The sequence below is a fragment of the Zerene cesonia genome, chromosome 5 (assembly GCF_012273895.1).
Source record: "Zerene cesonia ecotype Mississippi chromosome 5, Zerene_cesonia_1.1, whole genome shotgun sequence".
Lineage (NCBI taxonomy): Eukaryota > Metazoa > Arthropoda > Insecta > Lepidoptera > Pieridae > Zerene > Zerene cesonia.
This window is the reverse complement of record NC_052106.1, coordinates 1,562,233-1,585,073: the sequence shown is the minus strand read 5'-3', so window position 1 is coordinate 1,585,073 and position 22,841 is coordinate 1,562,233. Positions and strand designations below refer to the sequence as shown.

The 22,841-nt window shown below is 31.7% G+C and overlaps 1 protein-coding gene across 1 annotated transcript in view; it reads left to right on the top strand.

Moving 5' to 3' along the window:
* LOC119840159 (espin) overlaps nt 1-22,841 on the top strand; it is a 77,320-nt gene that overhangs the window by 13,606 nt on the left and 40,873 nt on the right. The window contains exon 2 of the mRNA XM_038366671.1: nt 22,405-22,557. Within this exon, the coding sequence (XP_038222599.1) occupies nt 22,405-22,557 (153 nt within the window). The remainder of the gene's footprint in view (nt 1-22,404; nt 22,558-22,841) is intronic.

Here is a 22,841-nt window from a genome sequence, read left to right as displayed (position 1 = left end):
TATACTGTCGTTTTTAATAATTTTCATCATAAAATATGATTTCAGTTACATTAAGATCACTTGGTATGGATGATAATAATAAGAGAAAGAATCTTTTATATTTGTTTTTTAAAAATGGGTTATTTAATTATTAAAAATCTAATAAGCTAGGTATAAATGAACTAGTGAAGGATAAACACGAAGTCTAACTATCGTTGTTGATATTTTTTGAGACACAGAACTTTCAACTAAAAAGTTAATATCGTAATCTACCTGTGTACTAAAATTTTACTCAAATGAATTCAGTTACTTTGAAAATAACATCAAATATCATTCTTAGTCCGTACAAAATTGTGGCTTATTACTACTGATAGTAGGGTCATAATGGCATTTGAGGTCAATAAACCGGACCACATAAATATTGTAATAAAATTTTCACTCTCTTCATGTAGGTCGCAATGTATTGTCAAGGTCATCTGAAGGTAAGCTGATTGAGACAATTGGAAAACTAAACTTATATATATCTAATTACTTATTTCTTTTTGCGTATTGGGTACAATAACGATTTAAATGCATTAGCACAATATAATTATCTTGTAATGTAATGCACTAATAAATAAAATAATTGTTTAGATTTTTTGATTGTTACTTTTCATTAAACATATGTTTGCCATAAGAAAGCTACTATATAGGGAATTCTTAATAGTACTAATGTCCCAAAAACTAAGGATGTTCTTAATTCCACTGATTTTTTTTTGTTTTGTTACTCAATAACCTCGTGTTTTTGTGGATCCCCAACCGATTGAAGCGAATCTGTTAAAAATCGAACATATTCGAAATTGGATTTGTAACTCTCCCCAGGACCGTCAGTGGCCCTTTTTTTCAGAAGAATTATAGTTATGTCCCTTTAAGTGTTATTTTTATTTATGAATTAGACTACGTTAATCGTTTTATTCTACGTTTTATTCTATTGTGGTATGCCACAGTAGAATAAAATACAAATGTCACAATATGCTCCTAAATAGACGCAACCAAAGATTTATAATCGACGATAGCAGAACCTGGGGCATTACTGACTACTGTGACGTGTAAAAGCAGGTGTAAATCCAGTGGGAGAAAAAGCTTAATAGGTGGTCTAGCGCCATCACTTTTTCACACTGGAATTACTCCTGCTTTATGACGACATGGTAAGGCCCATGGCCAGTATCGTCTAAATTACTGAACCAACCTTTTTTTAAAATATACTACGTTCTAAGCTGAAGCAAATGCAGAGTAATCAAAAAAGACGTAAACAAATAAATAAAAAGTTTATAAGACCACATATACTTTTTATAGGGAAATGTAAAGAAAGGGAAATGGAAAGAATATTACATAAGTATATATGTACCTATTTATTACACATATTATTTATTATCTTCTTGTCTTTGCTCTTATCTATATAGGGAATGTATAAAAAAAAAAAAAACTAAAAAAGGGTTTCAAATTTTGAAATTTAGAAGCTTATTTTTTTGCATGGTCTTCCCATATATTGTATCTATTTAATAAAAACACATCAAAATCTATTGCGTTATTTTAAATATCTAAGCATTTATACACACAGAGACGGCGGAAAATGACATTGTTTTATACAATCTAGTAGTAAATTATTTATTATGGATGAAATAGGTCATCGTTTAAGGCTGTATCAGGACCTATACTCTCTCCATTATGAAAAAACAAGATGCATGTAAATATACATGTTTAAACACTGAAACTTGGGTAATATGATTACGACAGTTACGTGTAGTGCACGTAACGTTTATAATGATAGGTTTTTAATACAGCATTACGAAACGGCAATAGGAAGGAAAATAGATTGGACCAAGTGGCTTGTTGGTGAGATAAGCTTGTGTTTTACTATTTTACTATTAATTGAAGCATCAATTAATATTAACAGCAGTTAATAGTAATCTTTTGATAGAAAATGAACAGGCGAGAATTCGGAATTCGCAAACAATAGGCGTGATTGATATATCACTATGACCTTCTTGGTCAACTTCGGCAGGTTTAGGTTTGGTTATATTTAGGATTCGTTCACAATTGCTTTTGACTGTCCACTGTTGGAAATAGGCCACTGAGTCTAGCAGAGGCTAGTAACCCTATAGTTGTCGTCACTCCACCGGGTCGTTATTAATCCCAACGAGTGATCATAGAAATCTTCAAGTCTTTTACGATATTGAAATCCTGCAAAAGAAAATAAACCTTTTTAGCTATACATATTTGGAAAATAAAGGTTTTGTGGTTTAAATTTTTTGTGAGCATCTCTAATTATTTTCTAAAATATAGTGAAAATCTATGAAAATTAATATTACAACCATTTTCTACAAATATCAGAACAAACAGGCAGATGCAAGTACGACAATTTATGTTTATCAGTATGTCTGACACAGTTATTCAAACTAAAATATGTATCCCTAATGCCTAATTCCTAATTATAAATGTAACTATTCTTATGTCTGTTTTTAACACTACAATCACATCGATTTGGATGAAATCTGATGGTTTGAGACTTGAGATAGGGCATAGGTTAGGTTAGGTTAGGTTATTTACTGCATACGCGAGGAATCACCGGTGATACTGTATCGTTTTCTTTGACAATTCGCGGTAGACGTGGGTGTAACGCTAGTGTCATATAAATGTAACTTTTTATAATAATGAACGAAGGCTATCTTAAAAATAGGTTTTATAAACAGTATAGTGAATGCGTGGCACTACATGTGGTAACTGGAGCGTGTTGGTGACTAGTTTTAGCTCATCTAAGTGTGTTTCCAATTATTTACAGTGTGCGGCAAGTGCGTTTACGACTTTTTCAATTATGTCTGAGTTCTGACTGGTATGGGCTGTGACGTCACAGTCATATCGTAATGTAATCGAACTTAATGTACTCTGTTTTATTGTTATACTTGCTGTTCGCCTCAGTTTTGTCTGTGGTACATAGGTATATAGCATATGTCGTTCAGTGAAGTTGTAGCTTGCTAATCGTGAAAGAGTTATTGAAATCGGTCCAGTGGTTTCTGAGATTAGTGCGTTCAAATAAACAAACTATCCAAATTTGTATTATTAGTTTACTACAGCGATTATCTCTCACTATTGGTTAAGAATGAAAAATAAACATTATTTTTCTATATTTAATTGTGCAAAGAAACATAATTAAGTATTAGACAACAACTTAATTTCTAGTAACTGTTATAATTACAATTAGTATGGTTATTCTATAAATTCTTCGTATAAATGTGCAATAATTACTGAACTGTGGAATATTTATTATTACTATTTCCTCAATCAAAATATATACTTGCGTTGAAATAGTGAACTAACAATAACTTTATATAAACTAAGAATTGATTTGATTTATTTGTATTACAAACATTATTTAGTATACGCTACAGTAAAACCTCTGAGTCGAGTATCGAGAGGGGCGCATATGGAGAACCTAAAATTCGAGTTATGGTTTGCGACTTACGCAGATTTTTATGAGATTTATGGGAGTACTTATATTCAGAGCGGTGGACTAAAATGCAGTGCTTAAAACGGTGAAGGATAACATCGTGAAGAACCGGCATGTCCAAGAATCAAAAACACTCACGGATGTTTCAAACAGACTCACTGAATACTTCGACATTAAAGGTTGATATTTTGAATTTTTTTCGTTTTCGGCTTACCAAGGTTCGAATTAATGAGGTTTTACTGCACATGTGAGATAATTACACAAAACTTCAAAAGCCGTGGGCAAAAGCTAGCAAATAAATAAATGGTTCTTTCAATTTAAGAAACCACATTGGTCATTCATTTATTTCTTACTAAATGATTGTAACTTAACCATTCCTCCACAATTAAGACATTACATTGGACACTAAAATAATCTTATTATCTGTATTTCTAAGAAAACGAGCAATGTGTAATGTGTTTAATATAATAACCACTTACTGTCACAATTTCTATAATGACAGCTTTATGGTTTATTCATCAGAAATCCAATATACTATGACGCAGCGTGAAACGAACGCTAAAGAAAATTGTCTTATGTTTATCCCACTGCCGATTCGCTTTCGAAACTAATTATTGAAATGCTTTAAAGACTACTGGCCCATATCAAGAAATGCATGGTTCAAATGACTCATTAGGAGATCTATTTAGAACGATAGAGGGCCGTAATAAGAGTTCAGTACTAAGGTGTAACGTCACTTGTAAGGTATCCAACTGAGGTGTTCTGCCTCAAATATACTGAGTGGCATCCTTTTTTGGTGCATGCAACCACACGTGATTTATATTAATTAATTAATTTCTTTTTTCATTCTCTGGTTATGTTTCTTTTTTCATTTATTTCTTTATTTATTTTTTATGTATGTATGTATAAACATACAGAGCATTATTTTAACACACACAAACGTGTGTGTTAAAATAATGCTCTTTCTTTCTTTCTTTCAACTGAATGCGTGAGGGTTCAAAGCAGTCTAGGATTGGAAGGATTTTACACTTCTGTATTTTTTTTATCAAAATTGCATTTTGTTATCATAGCGTTTTGATAATGACTATATGGATGACTCGATAAGCTCACATAAACTTTCTTGGTTACGTAAAAATTATAATTGTGTCAATAAAAATTTACCGAAAATCCTCACGTTTATAAGAATGGAAGGGAAACATTGATTCGCTTTTTTATTTATATACCAACAAACATAATTAAGACTAGACTTATTATATAGATTAAGACTACAACCATTGCCCATAATATGATATTAAGATATCTTAGACAATCCGCATACCAGTATAGATAAAAAAAGCAAATCTGGTTGTATACATTCGCTTCTTCCTTAAACCGACTTTCTCACGGAGGAGATTCTTAATACATCGCGTTTTTACTTCACAAATTATAAGGTATACAAGGGTATACACGCAAATACCGTAACCACATATTGCGAGTGGCTTCGCCTTGCTCCACTTCATTGATTGGCAGAAGGAGTGCATAACATAACGTTTAAATGTATACCGTACAGGTAACGAAACCAAGTGTCTAATTTGTCTTTGATTTGTGAAGGGTTATGGGTTTGGCTTAGTACGATTGCAGATTTTCCGATCTATTGCTTACAAGTAATTAGATTACAGGTAAATAAGTAAATTAATTATAAGTAAAGTTACGACACAAATTTCTAGAATACATTGAAACACGTCTAGAGAGAAAAAAGAAAAAGAAGAATATACTATATGAAAATTCAATTTCCATAAATAAAAAAAATTGCTTCCTCAGGGAATTTGCCGCCCTAAGCTTCAGCTACAGATAACATAATTATATACTAGATCCATCCTGATGCAAAAAATTAAAAAATAGCGGTTAAGTGCTTATTCGATTACCAAATGTGTACATACATGGATTGCCATGATTATCAGATAATAAACTACTTAAAAAAACAATCAAATTTTATCCACAAAATTAATAGATAAATAAACAACAGCTTTTTTAATCACAATTTTGCACACGATAATGTCACTGCGACAAATGCGATTTCTTTGATACGAATTGTAGGTCATTCGTACTGAGAAAATATTGTCTTCTACTCTCTTCATATTGTTTTATTGTAGCTTTGTCATCGTCACTCAATACCGATTATGTGATTTCGTTCGATATTTAGGTCGCATTTGTCATACTTCTTGGTAATTGCGTGATTTGTGTGAAGAGATAAAAGTATATCGTTTGATTCTAATGATAAAACCTCAACTCTAAGGGTAAATGGAGTGTGTGAATATTTGTTTAAATTGAATTTTTTAATACAGTTTCCAAATCAATGGAAGGTGTGTGACTTTAAACCTATAGTAGGTTTCCATTTATAAATAAATCTATTACATATAAGCTGTTATATTACAGGAAAGATTTGCCTAAGAGGTGCAATAAATTACATATTTATTAAAATACTAGCTGTCTCAACAAAAGCTGTTCTGCCTTACTCATCATTTAGGGGTATGAAAAATAGATGTTGGCCGATTCTCAGACTTACCCTGTATGCACACAAAATTTCATGAAAATCGTTCCAGCCCTTTCCGAGGAGTATGATAACTAACATTGTGACACGAGATTTATATATATACATATAAGCAATAAAAAAATGACCTAATGGAAATTAGTAAAATCTTTTTTGGAGCATTTGTTACACGCACAGATATGATCATAAAAAATTGCTTTTTAATTCAAAAACTAACGTCATTATACGTTTTCTTTTTACATTAAAAGAGGATCAGGCGCACCATCTATCGTGGTAATAAGAATTCATTGTTACGCTCTGTGTGCGAGTGAATTTAATTATTAAGAGAAATTTATGTGTTTACGCGGAATACCGCTCGGTGGCGCTGCTTTAATCATGTAGTAGGATATTATAGTATCTGTGATAATGTGTAATGTTTTTTTTTTTAATTTTGACAGATCGTTCCATGACATCTCATTTTAATTAATTATTGTTAAATAGATATGCTTCTCTATGGACATGATGTACTCGTTTGTTTAGATGCATCTTTTACGGTTGCGTAGATAAAAACGATTTAAATTAACTTCTATATAAATACTAGTATAATGATAGGTTGAAAAGGCAAGAAATAAGTTTTTTACTACCAACACTATAAGCTGTTATAAGTTAAAATACAAGTGCGATTTCTTAAGTATAACCACTTAATATTAATATATAAAAAAATAACTTTCATAGAATAATGAGAGTTTACATAAAAAACTCGCAGTAAAATAATATATTATCTGTTATTACAAACAACATCCAGATGGTAAATGAAAGTGGCAGGTGGATGGTCCAAAACCACTCAATAGCGTCACCCGTCACCACGCCTCGGTGAACCTACAGATTATAATTTTTCAGAGACTACGCTATAGTTATTTATAATCTGAATATTGTAAATATATATATCTATTAAATCTACACTAATATTATAATGAAGGAAATTTATAAATTGAAACGTTATGAATAAATTCAATAATTATTTAATCGATTTTAGATTATTTTCATCTTTCTTAAATCATGAATGGTTAAATCTATTTTTTGTTAAATTTCACTGTCAGTAATTATACTATATTGATATAAGTAATTATTTAAACTTATATTTAATTACATCTAAAACTAAATTAGTTTCTAGACAGTAAAACGTTAAGTGAAAAATAAATGAATGAATAATATTTTTTTTTGTTATTTTTTATGTATATAAAAAAGGTAATTTTTTTTCACTTCAGTAAAGAAAGTCCACCCAAAAAAATTTTAACTATATATACTTTTTGGTGTTATAATATATTATTAGTGTGGTATGATAAAATTTTGATTTTTTCCATTAAAAGAAATAGGTTTGTCGGGGTATTCGTGATAATATTATGCTATACATTTTTACAATCTAAACAGAAAAGATAACTGAAATGATATTATAACTGAAATGATATTAAAATACAATGTATCCGTTCCAGTTATTGGTTTGAATTTAGAACACAGTCGGAGAGCTTAGTAAAAAGTATAATTCACCCACTACACTGTTTTCCAAGCGACACCAGCGCTACAATACGAATACATTACTTAGAATCGAAGAACAAAGCACTGAAGCGCACGTCATCTTTACATCTTGCTTTCTACGCGTGATACAGACAATGAAATGTTATTGTTTAACGATCAATTGACGCGCGCTTCAAAATTCAAATTTTGTTCGATTCCTGATTTGATTTATTTTTAATTAATGTAGTGTCTATATTTGTGTTAGCCTGTTTTCGTGTAAAGGTCGTGACACTGCGGTGATGTGGTATATAATAGTGACATTGTTTTTAATATGGCTGGCGGAGAACTTCCGGCGGAAAGAGTCGCGTTTGTTTGATCATCAGTGTGTCAGCATGTTTGTATACATTTGTTATTTTACGTTTATACCTTGAATATTGTAATGGTTATGATCATTTGTGTGCATTAATTTTCGAGTAAGCGACGGATCCATTAAAAAAGTTGGATTTTATGATATGTTATATTTTATCATTTTTCAGCTTGACCTGAATTCGGATTAAATAATTGTTAAGTGGCGTTACTTATGTACTAGTATTTAGATTTATTAGCTTGCTCTTGTGACCGAAATTCGATGAGTCGAGCTTTCTAATGGTGATTCAATATTTGAAATCGGCTCAGTAGTTTTTGATTACATTACAAACATACATAGAAATACACAATGTTTCCTCTGTATTATATTACTTTATATTATATGACCGCCTCCTTGGTACAGTGGTTAGCGCGTGAGCTTAGAACCGAGGGGTCCTGGGTTCGATTCCCTGTGGGGACGCAAAAAAAAAAGTCTCGGTCTGGCAGGACACAGAAGGCTGATCACCTACTTGTCCATAAAGAAAATCGATCAGTGAAACAGATGTACATCATCTGCCCCATACCCCACTGGGGGATACGGGACTTCACTTTTATATTACTTTATATATCACATATCATCGTGTTAGGTATGGTATGGGGAACATTTTTAAATATGTAAGAGAAAACTACGCATTTATACATTTATTTACTTAAATAACAATAACATTTATAAATTATGGTCTTAGATTCGACCTATATCCCCTCATCTCTTATAAGTCAGTTCAGAACATTAAAATTGCAAAAGCGTTATTATGTTAAATACAAAAATCGAATCAATATATACTTTTTTTTAATTTTAAGGACAGGCTAACCGATTCAGCTCTTATTTATATAAGCTTTTATTTAGCCTTTAATTATTTCTCAAATACATTTATTTAAGCAAATATATATTATAGACACCAGTTGCGTGACGATCTTATTTCCGGCATGGGCCTCCTAAAGCTGGCATCAAAGCGTGATAGTGTGATTTCCTTCTCCGCATACTGCCTGCTGTTCATTTGATGTCCTCCCACCTACGACGTTGTCTCTCTTTCTCTTATAATCCCTTGGGCACCGTTCGGTAAAAAAGCAGCGGAGCGGAGTCATTACGTCATTGAGGAATCCGTTTGACTCCCAATAACAATAATATCGCAACTTATCCACAGAGAAAGAGTTGCATATTGAACGAGTAAAAAAGGAAAGAAAGGAAAGGAGTCCGCTATGTCAATGCACCTAGTTTGAATCGGGCTAGTTAGCTCGTTCTGCTTATTTCTCTCTCTTGTAATCCTTTTGTAGTGGAAAACGGAAGACAAAACTCTTGTAGTGGAAATGCTAATCTATGCCATATACACGGAGTCCATTCTGCTTTACCATTTCCCGTTTATTATCATTTCGCGGTGGAAAATCGGCTATAGAGTAGATATCCTATCGCTGAGCTAGAGTTAAATAATTGTCTATAACCAGCAGCGGCCCGCGGTTTCACCCGCGTAAGTCCGTATCGCGTGTGAATATCGGGATAAAAAGATGCCTATATGTTATCCCAGTTGTCCAGCTGTCTACGTACCAAATTTCATTGCAATCGCTTCAGTAGGTTTTGCGTGAAAGAGTAACAAACACACACACACCCTTACAAACTTTCGCATTTATAATATTAGTAGGATGCTTAATGGCTACACGAGGGACAGTGATTGATCCGTTCCGATAACTTAGTGCACTTCAACATGGTACAATAATGACTAATAGACTGTAAAGAGAACCTAGTTTTTGTTCTAATGCCTACTTTGTTGGACGCAGTTTACATCTGACTTAGCCTACAATGAATATACCTAGCATGTTATATACCATTGATGCTAATATTATAAGCAAAATATTTTATGTATTGTTTGATTATAATGAATTAACCAAAAAGGAACTGTAATTGAATTTTTTTACGCCAATAGAAAGCTCCCTGTGTGGTATGGGTTATATATCTTTATAGGTTTATTATTATTTATACCAGCTAATGAAGAATTAAATAAGTTCAGGTGATTGCTATCTCAAAACCCTGCAAATTCGAAATTCAAAAATATATTATAGAGATAAGATGGGTGCACCAGACTGTCTAGAATATAATACGCGTCACGACAAAATGGTCTGAAACCGCGATTGTGTTTTGATCGTTTATATTTATATGTCTCTAACATGCCGGCAAATACTTCTCAATGTCCCATGTCCAAAGGTGATGACGTGTATAATATGAGTATATATTGTTTACAAAACTTAACATACCGGCAATATTTTTTAACAAAATTTAATCATAACTTAGACAAAAATGTATGCTATTCTTCTTTCGGCGAGAAGATTAAAAATTTGGAATTATTGGGGTGTACAGTTTTCAAAATTCAAAAATTCAAAATTGTTTATTTGGAACGAAGTATTAGCAAATACGTTGGTACATTTTCGTATGTAATAGCGGGCAGCGAGCTTATGGTCCGTCTGATGGCAAGCGATCGCCGCCCATGAACATGTGCGTAGACTGTAGAGGTAGGGCCCCTGCAAATGCGTTGGCACTTTTAAGGGGTAAAGGATAAGTAAAGGATAGACGATCGCAATAAAGGAATTGACTGGTAACACTCAAATATTAATTGTTGGTTGTCTGTCTGGAAAAATTTTCAACCATTGTTTAACATACATTTACGCCTACCTAAATTGTCAGAAATACAGTAAATTTTAATGGAACCGCACGGGAGTCAGTGGCTTTGAAATAAAAATCTTTGAATTGAAATCAAAATCGGTTCACCCAGTTGGAAGTTCTGAGGTAACAAACCAAAAAAAAAAACAGCGGTATTGATAATCATCACGTAATCTCCTCCTTTTGAAGAGTCGTTTAATGAGACGAAGATAACTTTCGTCTCATTAATTCATAAAATCTAATTCCGCAATGCGAGTCGAATAAGTTCCATTATAAGTTCACGTTTTTCCTCGTCATATTCATAAATATGTGGTATTTCGTAATAATTGATTGCATCACTCATAATTTCACTGAAATTTTGTCATGTCATTAAATCATGCCAATTAATACTTTTTGCCCGTCTGCCCGCGTGTCGTGCGTTTTCCAACGACGACAAAACCGTGACTTATTATGCTCGAGTGAGTAGGGGATATTAACATACAGTCATTTTTAATTAATATCCATGCATGATTTCATGATTGAGAGTAATAAAGGAATCAGGCGTATTTTTTAACTGGTAACTTTGTGTTTCTAAAATTTGTTTCATTTTTGGTAGTACATTATATGAAGTAATTAGACAAAGACGTATTAATTTGTAGAGTCATGTATGTAAACAATTTTTATCAAGGGTTTTTGTGAATCTTAAAAATGAAATTGGTACTAAGATTAAAGTACCTGCATAAATTGGGCAGGTAACAGAATTAAGAAAGTAGAAATTTTTGAAGGAATATTTTATGTAATACGCAAGATCGGTAAAAACTCCAGAAAAACGTTTTAATAGCATTTAGTACATAATTAAAAGCCTAGATTAATGAGATAGAGATAATACCGTACTGTTAGAATACATGCATTGTGCATATTCCTTTTGTAAAAGATATATCTTTTTTCTATCTGTAATAATAAATCGTTTTCATTTAATTAATTCAATTCAATTCAATTCAATTCATTCATTCTGTCTTACTGCTTCCGGTAAAGCTCTCTCTATAAATTATAATTACGAGTAATTCTTAGAGTTATATAAAAATAGAAATAAAACTTTATACCATTAGCGGAGATTGTGAAGATGTTGCAATTATATTTTTCGGTGAAACCTTACTCAATAATCAAATTAAATTCAAATGAACTCGAGTTTTGGAGCGGAAAAGTCTTTGTAATAAAACCGTTGTGAATTTTAATTGTGGACTTGTGATGTTTTATGCTTGGAAAATATTCGTTTTTGCACCGGCACCTTTCTATAGACATAATTAACATTCAAAAAAGCGAAATTTATTAGCCTCTTGAGTTTTTAGTTTTTGGTATTATACTTATCTATGGAAAGACGTTTATATAATGGCCATGTTTATTTACGATAAGCAGAATTGACTATATTTTATATGAGAAATTTAGAAAGAATAGAAAAATTTGATCACGAAGCGGGAATTTTTTTCTATTCTTTCTCAAATTATCATTTATAAAGCATTTCAATGCTACAAAACCTAAAATTAAATTTTTATATTCCATTCTACCAACACAACGAACATCCCATTTCTGAGAATTTTTCGGTGGGATCCTGGCTTTAGACAGAAATTAACTTTCAATTGAGTTTTGTTTCATTTTGTGCGTATATAAATGTGATTTTGTAGTCATAATTATATACTTATTGCGAAATAATAGAATTTTTATGATCCTCAAACAACAACAGAAGTAACACTCAAGTCTAACCATAGGGACAAAGACGCGGGGAAAAGCCAGTCCATCATCATAAAGATGGCAGTTATAGATGTAGGAAAGAAAACGTGAATGCTTTTCTATTTTAAGATTTTCATCAGTTCCTTGAGCGATCTGCATCAAACCGTGCAAATTATACTCTTTTATGGGTTTGAATAAATTCAGGCTTTATGTAAACATGCTTCTTTATTATCTCTATATATATAAAATTCTTGTGTCACATTCGTTACCATACTCCTCCGAAAGGGCTGGAACGATTTTCATGAAATTTTGTGTCCATATCGGGTAGGTCTGAGAATTGGTCAATATCTATTTTTCATACTCTTAATGATAAGAGTAAGGCAGACCAGCATTTGCCGAGTCAGCTAGTTTTTTTATATAATTTGAAATGTAACTACAGTATTTCTTATCGGCTTTTCTCTGATACTGTTTGACTAAACAGTGGTACCTGATTTGCTTATGTAATATGATTTATAAGCTCTTTTTCAAATGTAGTTAAATTAATAGATTTTTTATAATTGCTATAGGATATATTATCGAGTAATTTGCCGTTATAGTGACTTTACTTCTAACATACATAAGAGTCCTCTCCGATAAAAAATTAAAGCAATTACGTGAACATTTTTTGAGTTCGAGCATGATAATTTTTTTTTTATTGATTTGTCTTTTCTCTCAACTGCATCATAAATTATGATGTTATTTATTACTTGATGTTTTTGCTCAAATTGAATTCATTGACTTGAATGGTTTGACAGATCACACGTCAGGCTGTTGAAGTATATGAAAGTCTAGACGTAATATTTATTATTGTTTCAATAGCATTTTTATGTATGAAAAACAAAAAAGATGGTTGTAGATAATGAATCTATACATATTTTTGATTAAACCATCCTAAATTTAATATCCATAACCAATTATGCATAGTAATATTTACACATCTGTTACTATAAAATTTAACTAGAAACTTTCTCTTACGCAATTCTGTAATTAAAAGTTAATAATAACTGTATATTCTAATGCTTAAAATCGGTTTTCATTGAGATTTTTAATCTCAATGAATAATGTTTTTAACATGTTAGCATAGTAAATGTTTCTTGTATGAAAGTAAGATTGTTTCGACTATTACGTAATTAAGATAAATATACATAACAGTCTAACGTATTTCACTTTTCTGTTTGCGTTGCGATTACTGAGGAAAACTGGATGATGTACGTAGAAATTATATTTTAACGGATTTTAAAGGCGTTTTTTATTGTGCAATAACACATAGTAATAAGATATCTTAGTAAGAATGACGTTTACAAAAATAGTTAATCGAATACCATAATTAAACATTGTCCAACGGTTGTTTAATATAACATACTTTGTTTTTACATGTTACGTACATTTTGAATAGTTATTTTTAGTAAAGATTTAAGTACACTATCATTCTAATATTTAATATTCTCAGAAGTTATTTAATGTGGTTTGTTATATAATGTAAGTGAATATTTTGGGTTGTAACCGTGATTGGCGAATTGCACCACGGTTGTCATTTGTACATTGCTTTGAATATGTCCAATTCGTAACAAGTATGAAACATCACATCACATATTATGTAGGAATGGGAGAAAGAGTGAGGCCGGTGGCCGCGCAGTCGCTCATCACGCGTAATTCGACATGGTCAACTGTACATAATTACGGGCAGTACTGCACTCGACGACCAACAAAGCGCGCGATCGCGCCATAAAGCTTGGCGCGTTTTTTGACAGTTTTGTCTTTTTTTTAATTTATGTGACCGGCCAAGGTGTTGTCAAAACAAGTTTGTACGAAAGTGAATTTACATTTTACCGTGAGAGTGAATGTGAAACTATGTTGCATAAGCGTATTAAAATTTTGGATCTTGATGGATTTCATAGAGTTTGAATAATTTGACGCATCATTATATATTCCATTGCGTTACTTTTTATGTTAGCGTTTGAATATTATATCATAATTTCATCCATGAAGATGAATACATATCAAATTTTATTTGAAATGTTTGAAGGAAACGTGTACTCATTGTTTACAAATGTAGTCTATGGGAGAAAGAATAAATTGTCTATGGCTAAATAAGAGTAGAAAATGTTTATAAAAAGTTGTGAATCTTTGCGATATCGCATGCACGTACATTAATAATAACCGCCTTTCATTTTGTATAGAATTGACTGTTTTGGAATTATCGTTTCATTGCTGGGTTTATTGGCGTTTATTTACATATTTTCTTTAAAAACGGAAACTGCATAGATTAGTAGAGATCCCTGATTTTTCAAATATCTGTTTTATATACCAGTAAAAATAACGGTATTAAAAAAAAATAACAATAACGATAACAATTTTCTTCGACATTCAAGTCCTGGATTCAATTCAAATTAAATGAAAATGTTCAATATGTAGTGAAGAAGAATCTTTTCCTTGAATAAAAAAAAAAAACAAAATAATTTATACTTTTTTTCTGAGTGATGATAATGTTCACGATGATAAAGAATAATAAGGATTGCAAACCATCGCTTTTCGATTCTTTTAGTTTCTAGGCAACATTGGAAGAGGGTGCATACATTTTTCTATTTTCTTTTTTTTTTACAAACGGCACAAATAATCCGACATTAGTGCTAACATAAAATTATAGAACAACTTATAATCATAGAACCTCTTTGATAACAATTAAGTAATTAATATTTGCATGTTACATGAGTTAGAAAGTAATGTATTCATCAATTCTTGATGTTAACAAACCCTAGAGAGAGCGATTTTTTTGCGTCATGTACATTATTTAGATGATAACTTTTATACAAACTTTTTATTGTTGCTATTCGAAATTATTTGTTTTTTATAAACACTTTAATAGTTAGAAAAATCAGACTTTCTTTGACGTATGTATTTCTTGATAAAAATTGAAACAACTTTGCGCTAGTAACTTACGGATTCTTATATAACTATTTATAGACTTAAATATTAGCAATATTCACCTCCACCATGAACAATAAATATTAAATGACTAATATGTAGAATCTACTTATATTTGCCTACGTGTCAGATATGTTTATGTCTATTCGTTTTCTATTTATTCTATTCTATTCTCTCCTTAATCAAGAAAACTGTTGTCACATTTCATACATATGCGTTTAAATAAAAGCCATAAAAGCTAAAAACCATAAAAGATTTTTGTTAGAGAAAGGAGCGTTGCGTGAACGATTAAACAGTTGTTAACTCGCTTTACTTCCGTCAAAGATGTATTAATTATTACCTAGTTTTACCGTATTACCACATATTAAAATGGTGCTATTTTGCGAGCGTGATCGCGCGGAAAATTATAGACAATTTGAATTTTGTGTTCCTTTGCGCCGCCATTTTGGAATCTTAACGGATGATGTCTCTTTCTATTTCATCCTGTCGAACAAATGTTATTAAGAGAAATGAAATATTTGTTTTTCGATTTACATCTAAGATAGCCATATGTTTTACTTTGGGTACTGGTAGATGTTGAAATGGAATAGAATATATTGTTTGCGGTATTTACATTTTTCCTTTATTAAGGTAATGGGGATAGAAAAAATAGGGATCCGCGTAGTGTTTCAATCACTTTTCTGCATAGATCTTGCATCGCTCGATTATGGTTTAATGGAAATTCAAGAAGCTATTTAGGTGTTGGCTTACTATAGACATTAGACAGATCACAGAACAGATTGTAACAAATTTTGCCTCCCAACATAGAACCACAGATTACATAATCGAATTTTAATTTTGAAAACACTCTAAAGTAGTAGTCTGTTTTTTGTATGATTAGGTTAATAAGAGGCGCCTTACCAGCCCTAAAAATGTAATAGTTTAAAAAAAAAAACGGAATTACGTTTTTTTTGCCTTTTTAATGGTAGACAATGAAGAATGCCTATACGTATACCCAAGGGCCCGGGAAGCCACTTTAACGAGATGGGCCACAAGTGCATGTATTATTGGAATTACCTACTCAAATGAAATATTCAAACAACGCAATTCACTTTCATCAGATGTATGTTGTTTACGACTTACTTCACAAGAAAATGGTTAACAATTTTAATGATGTTCTTATCATATCTATCACGCAACTTGAAAATAAACGTATCAAATTTGTACAACACGAAGTGTTTTGATAATTTGGTATGTACTATTTAATATTTCTCGGAGTATTGAGTGATTTCTAAAAACAGCCTGCATGTTACATTATCTGTGCCTCTAGGTTTGTCAATTGAACTATAGTGCGAGATTTTTTCTATTGTAAAAAAAAAATCAAAAAAACAAAAGAAAACGAATGAATGACTCTTTGATTATAAAGTGACAAGGACAAAACGAGTAGGTGTTATTCTAGTTAATATAAGGAAACTAAAACCTTTCTACTATCTCATACTAAATGTATGGGAGTGTTTAATGTAATTTTTTTGGATATATTTCGTTTTATGTTTAAAAAGTTATTTTTTGTCATTTAACTCATTATGCTTTACTTTCGAAAGCAGTATTAAACAACTTAAACAATTTTAAACAATTTATTTATTAATTCAGCTTGGGTGTGTTGTTACATATACGTGGAACTCTCCTGATAAGTTTAAAAAACCTGTAGTAGGAGAGTTCCCTCTTCCTCAATTGAAGATTAGGTACATGTGCTGTTTTTTTTAGTATTAAGTTTTTTGATATCTGTAATAGTTACGGAATAACCGTCTTACACAAATAACGATTATACCTCTATAGTCTATAGTCTTTCTCTCTAAATGGACCAGTAATTCCTGATATTTCGTTTTCAAACAAACACATTTTGAACTTTATATCTTTTTGTCCCCTTAAATAAGTACATTTATGTTTGCGCCATGACTCTTTTTATACATCAATTTATAATATATTAAATGTTTTTTCTGAAATCTATAACATTGCGGTAAAAATAATTCTTGTCGTTTATCTTTTTTTTAGCATCATTTGTCAATTCGTAATTTATTTTAATTTATTATGTAAAATAACTTATGACGTAATATTTTATCAGTTTAAAACTTTGCTTGTATTTAAACATTCACACCTGCAATAGTTTTATGTAATATTAACGTAACAATGAGTACACGGAAATATTAAGTAGGTACACTAATTACATTAACCTCCTTTACATTTACGCAGAAAATTCATTTTATTTCGCGACAGTGTTGATACAGATACAATACAGTGACAGTGATGTTCTCAACGAATGACAGTGACATTTATATTTTTTAAATTCTCATAAAGCTATGGAAACATGGCCAAAGACCGCACTAAAGAAAGCAGCTGCAGTGCACTAGCGCGAATTTTCAAGGACTTTTGCAGTTGCTCTGAAAATGCAGCGTGGTCCCCAGATATGACATCGGATAGAAAAGGACCATTCTTAAAGAGCGAATTAACGAACATGTCCGCAATGCGTCGACGGATAATGACTCTAGCGAAACGCAAGAACAGAAATACCACAGAACAGCCGAAACCTAGCAGTGAGAAACGAAAATCCGAAACATTGACCTCCAATCTCATAAATACAACAGTTAGCTCCCAAAACAGTACGCTACGGAGAAACATTGACAACTTTTTGATATCACGACGAATGATTGCGCTGGACGATGACTTATACGAAAAGCCGATACAGATAAAGAATTCATCTTGTGGAGAAAATTGGTCGCTTAGCAAATCGTGGAAGAACAATAACGCTGATTACTTCAATCGCTCCGCAGGCTTAGAGACGAGCCGTTTACTCGAAAGAAGTACTCTGGAGCGAATTGATGAAATACCGAAGCGAAAGAAGAGGGATCGTAAAATCAAAGAACAGTTACGTTACGATAGAAATATCAAGCGCCACATACGGATACGGGTGATGCTCTCTTTGAGGATGCGTAGATATATAAGGAGGAGGTACAGGAAGGCAATTGCGCTTCAGAATGTTCCAGTGACGCCTAGAAAGTTCCCACGCGGGGCGTCTGTGACCTCCAGCTTTGGGACAAGGTCGTATCGGAGTGTTATGACGGACAAGACCAATGATGGGACAGTTCTCTTCGATATACATGAAGCTAGGAACACCACTATGGAGCTGTGCCACAACTATGAAGAAGACCTCGACACACTAGATATCGCCTTACGCGCCGGAAATTTTAGGTAGGTACTGTTATAGAAGAATAATTGTGCGTAATTTTACCTCTTAGATGGACCTCTTATATGGACGGAGTTACATTTTTTATTTCAATAAAAAATTTAACTCCGTTTTACCAAAGTTAAAAAGAAGTTTACTCATTAAAAATAAGTCGTTTATGTATGAGTCATTCATGTATGGTATACATGGGTGGTCATGGTTTTCATAAGAATAGACATTTTATTGACTTGGGTGGTAGTTTAAAAAATCTGAAATATTTAAGCGCCATTTTCATCAAAGAAATATGCAAGAAGAAAAATATCATAATATGAAGTGTCCCTGCTATCACGTGAGCTATATTGCGGTGTGTGAGCTTTATTAATTTTTGTGTCTTATCAGTTTTATTTTATTTTTAATTAATTCGTTATAACTTGAATGGCGATTGACGAAAAAATATGATAATTCCAAAGGGATATTTAAAACATTAATATAGTCATGAATAGTAAATCGATAGAAACTTTCCGATTTTATCATACATAATTTATTCAATGGCAGGATGTAGGAATTCAGGTTTTTTAAAAAGGAATTTCAGTTGTAGAACGAATTGTGTAAGCAAGATAAAATTAATTGGATATGTAGTGTTAATTTTATGAAATACCGTAATACGTTATAATTTTATATGTAGGTTTTTAACAGTATAACGTAAACAGTATAACGGTGAAGTTAAAAGCTGATTATAATCACATGAGGATTTTATATTTTACGTACGTTTAAAATAGTAATCCAGCGGAGTGAGACGGGGGGCGCTTGGCGACCTAAAATATAAATTGTTTTGATACATAGCTTAGGCACAGCTTTCATAAATTGGTTTTGATACTGAAAAAATATACGTATTTATTTAAACTTCAAACCTTAGTGGTCAAAAGATAATCTACTTTTTATTTTTTTAATCTCTCTAAGCACTCTACATTCAATAGCTTTGTAATATTCATGAATTTTCATTATTTATACCCGTAACTCGTAGTCTTTTGCACCAACCATTGAACGGATTTGATACTTTACTCTTAATATTGCTGTCAATGCTCAGTTTTAAGGTCACGCATTGTAATTAGCGTGGAAACGTAGCAGTGTGCGCTTCCGGATGCGAGATTGGCCACCGTGACGCTGGTCGTGCTATATCGTATGGGATTTATATGTTTGATACTTTAAAGTTCGGACACGATGAATCGTGTCCTTGTCGTGTAGTAATACTGTAAAAAAAATTCTAAATAAAAATATAACATCATATATTTGACCCCAAATTATTATTTTTTGTATACATGGGATCAATGGAGACTTTTGACAATTAGGTAAAGGGTTTACCTTTAAATATTCTATCTATTCTATCTTCCATCCCAGGGTTTCTACAGAAATTTAGCTCTTCGTTATTTTCTGTTATTTCAAATGTCTTCTTCGACCGGACCGTATATCACTGTTCATGATATATTATAGAGTTACATTATTCCAATTAAATATTTATTTGATTAAATAACTACCGTTGTATAAGTGAGTTACTTTTAATTAAAACAATTGTTACAAAATGTAATAAAATTAAAAAAGAAAATGATAAATAAAAGCATTAATAGAACAATAAAGAGCATTTTCTAAAACGAAAGTAGTCTGTCTAACAAATTTGCATAGATATTAATTCGCCTCGCGTATACAACCCATATGTATGTTTACCAAAAAATATGTGTATACTAAATACCAAATTAAGATTACAAGTGAAATAACCTTCAAATTTCAAAAGCTATTAAGCTTTTATAAAAGTTAAGAGGGTGACTTCTTTAATAATCCTATCTTATCCTACTATCCTAATAATATTATAAATGCGAAAGTTTGTAAGGATGTGTGTGTGTTTGTTGCTCTTTCACGCAAATACTACTGAACCGATTACAATGAAATTTGGTACGTAGATAGCTGGACAACTGTTATAACATATAGGCAACTTTTTATCCCAATGTTCCAACGGGATACGGACTTACGCGGGTGAAGCCGCGGGGCGCAGCTTGTATGTATATATATTATAAAACGTCAATGTTTTGCAATATACTGGCATGTCATTATGTTCGATTAATATTAGATCATGATACTAAACTGTTATTCATCTATAATCTAGTTTCATCTGGTATTATGTAACTTAATATTAATATCATATGGTATCTGTACTAATATAATACTAAATGCGAAGGTCACATCTTCACTCAGTTTGTTTGTGTCTCGCAGAATGGATTGGAATTAATATTGGATTAAAAGATTTCGAAATGTAACGCAAATGAATGTGGCACCTCCAAGGTTTGAAAATTTTAATAGATTTTCGCAAGTAGAAAAGCTAGCAAAAATCATTTTCCAATTTCTATTGTCGGTTCTCTTAAGAACCAATATTTCATGAACAGATGCTTCTTAGATGTTATTATCATACGATGCAATTTTGTAATTGCAAAAAGTTGTTTATCTGTCTTTAACGTCGCAGCGACGATGTTATGATGCAGCCTGCATTTTAATCAGAAAAAATATTATACCGATAGAAATACAGATATTATAGTGTCGGTATCCTTCGCTAGCTTTCTGTGAAAGTATGCTAAAATCTCAAGAGTGAAGAAATACAGTTATAGACTGATGCTCTATGGTTAATTCTATATTTTGTAGTCTGTGTGAATATACACTTTTCTCTTACTATGTGGTTCTCTTTTCTTCGAAAGAGAGGACAGCCACAGATCAAAGAGACGTGTCATATTCTAACAATCTTAAGAAATAAAATTATGGTAAGACTACATAAAACATTTTTTTTTTTTTTTTTCTAAGCTTAAACTTTAAAGACGTTCCAAATATACAGACTTTCTTAAGGAATTCTTTTATTAAATGGAAAGGTTAGCCTTAAGATCTTATATATAGGATAGTCAGGAGCAAGGAAAACCACGGGAAATAGCTGGTTGAATATTATTTTCTGGTTTACTTAAATGCGTGTCAGTAGCGTAGACTGCGCAGTCCCGTATGTCAGACCGGTTCAGGATTTATGGGTTAATCTGGTAACGGACTGGAAAACGTCCATCATGACAATAATGTATAGATATTAATGTTACTACGTCCTTCATTACAGCCAGCGTGCCTTAAATTTCTTTCGATTTATTGTGAACATTCTAATTATTCATTAAGAAAAAAAATATAAAATTTAAAAAAAGGGTACAATTTATTTAATTTTTCTTACAATAATATTTTATAATAATAATGACATGTATAAATTTTATAGCAATATAAAATATACATATAAATAAAAAGTTAGATAAAGTTTTATATATAACGAGTATATTAGTATATTACGAGTTGTACGCAGTAGCGACATCTATACCTCAGTAGATGAACTAACATGCTATAGTTCTCGGTGCCGCCATTCCATACTAGATAGCGCTACTATAAAAATACATTCTAACAGACGAAATTACGCTTGTTTAACACAAATAAACACGATTACAATCAACCTTATTTAGTTCTTATTAATTAATTATTTCTCGTTCATTTTGATTACGTTTTCTCGATACGTATATTATAATATTTTAGTTAGGTTAAATTATCATATTAATGTTGTAATCAGAGGATTAATTATTAAACTTAATAGTAAGTTTCTACGCTTACTACTTATTACTGTTGATCGATGTATAATTACGCTTTTTTTATTAATTGTCTAATATCTACTCTTATACATAGATATTATTATAAAGTAAAACAATTCATGAACTGTTTAGCTTAATTTGTTGTATTTGTAATATTAGTAATTATATGAGAAAAATTAGATAATTTTTTATTGCTTTAATTGGCGCTTGATTGCTCGAACGACACGGCACGTAAAATTACATATATTTCGCATTTTACCTTTATTAACGTATTGTTTTACCTATGTATGTAGGTACCCAGTGTATTAGATATATATAATATAAAAATATACATATCAGGAGCGGAAGACTTGCTGTCGAGGGTTGGTGGTGCGGTCGCGCAATGCCGGGCGGAGGCCGGGCCAACAACGGAGCCCTGGCGCTCCACTACGCGGCCGCGAGGGGCTGTCTTGACTGCGTGCGGCTTTTGGCTAACACTACACCTGATGTATCGTGAGTATATGATTTTTATTCTTATGTATTTTCACAATGGTACAAGTTCATAGTGTTTTTAACCAGCTTTTGTTATTTTCAACTGTATCTATAACCGGACTCATTTAGACTCGAATAATTTAATGAATTTATCTAATTATCGTCAGGATTAAATAACTTTCTTACGTAGTTATACTTATAGTATGAGAGCATTTGAGACAATATAGTTGATTATACTTAGTCTGGCCATAAATACTGTTACACTTAATTATAAAAAAATATTACATTTGAATTTCGAATCTGTC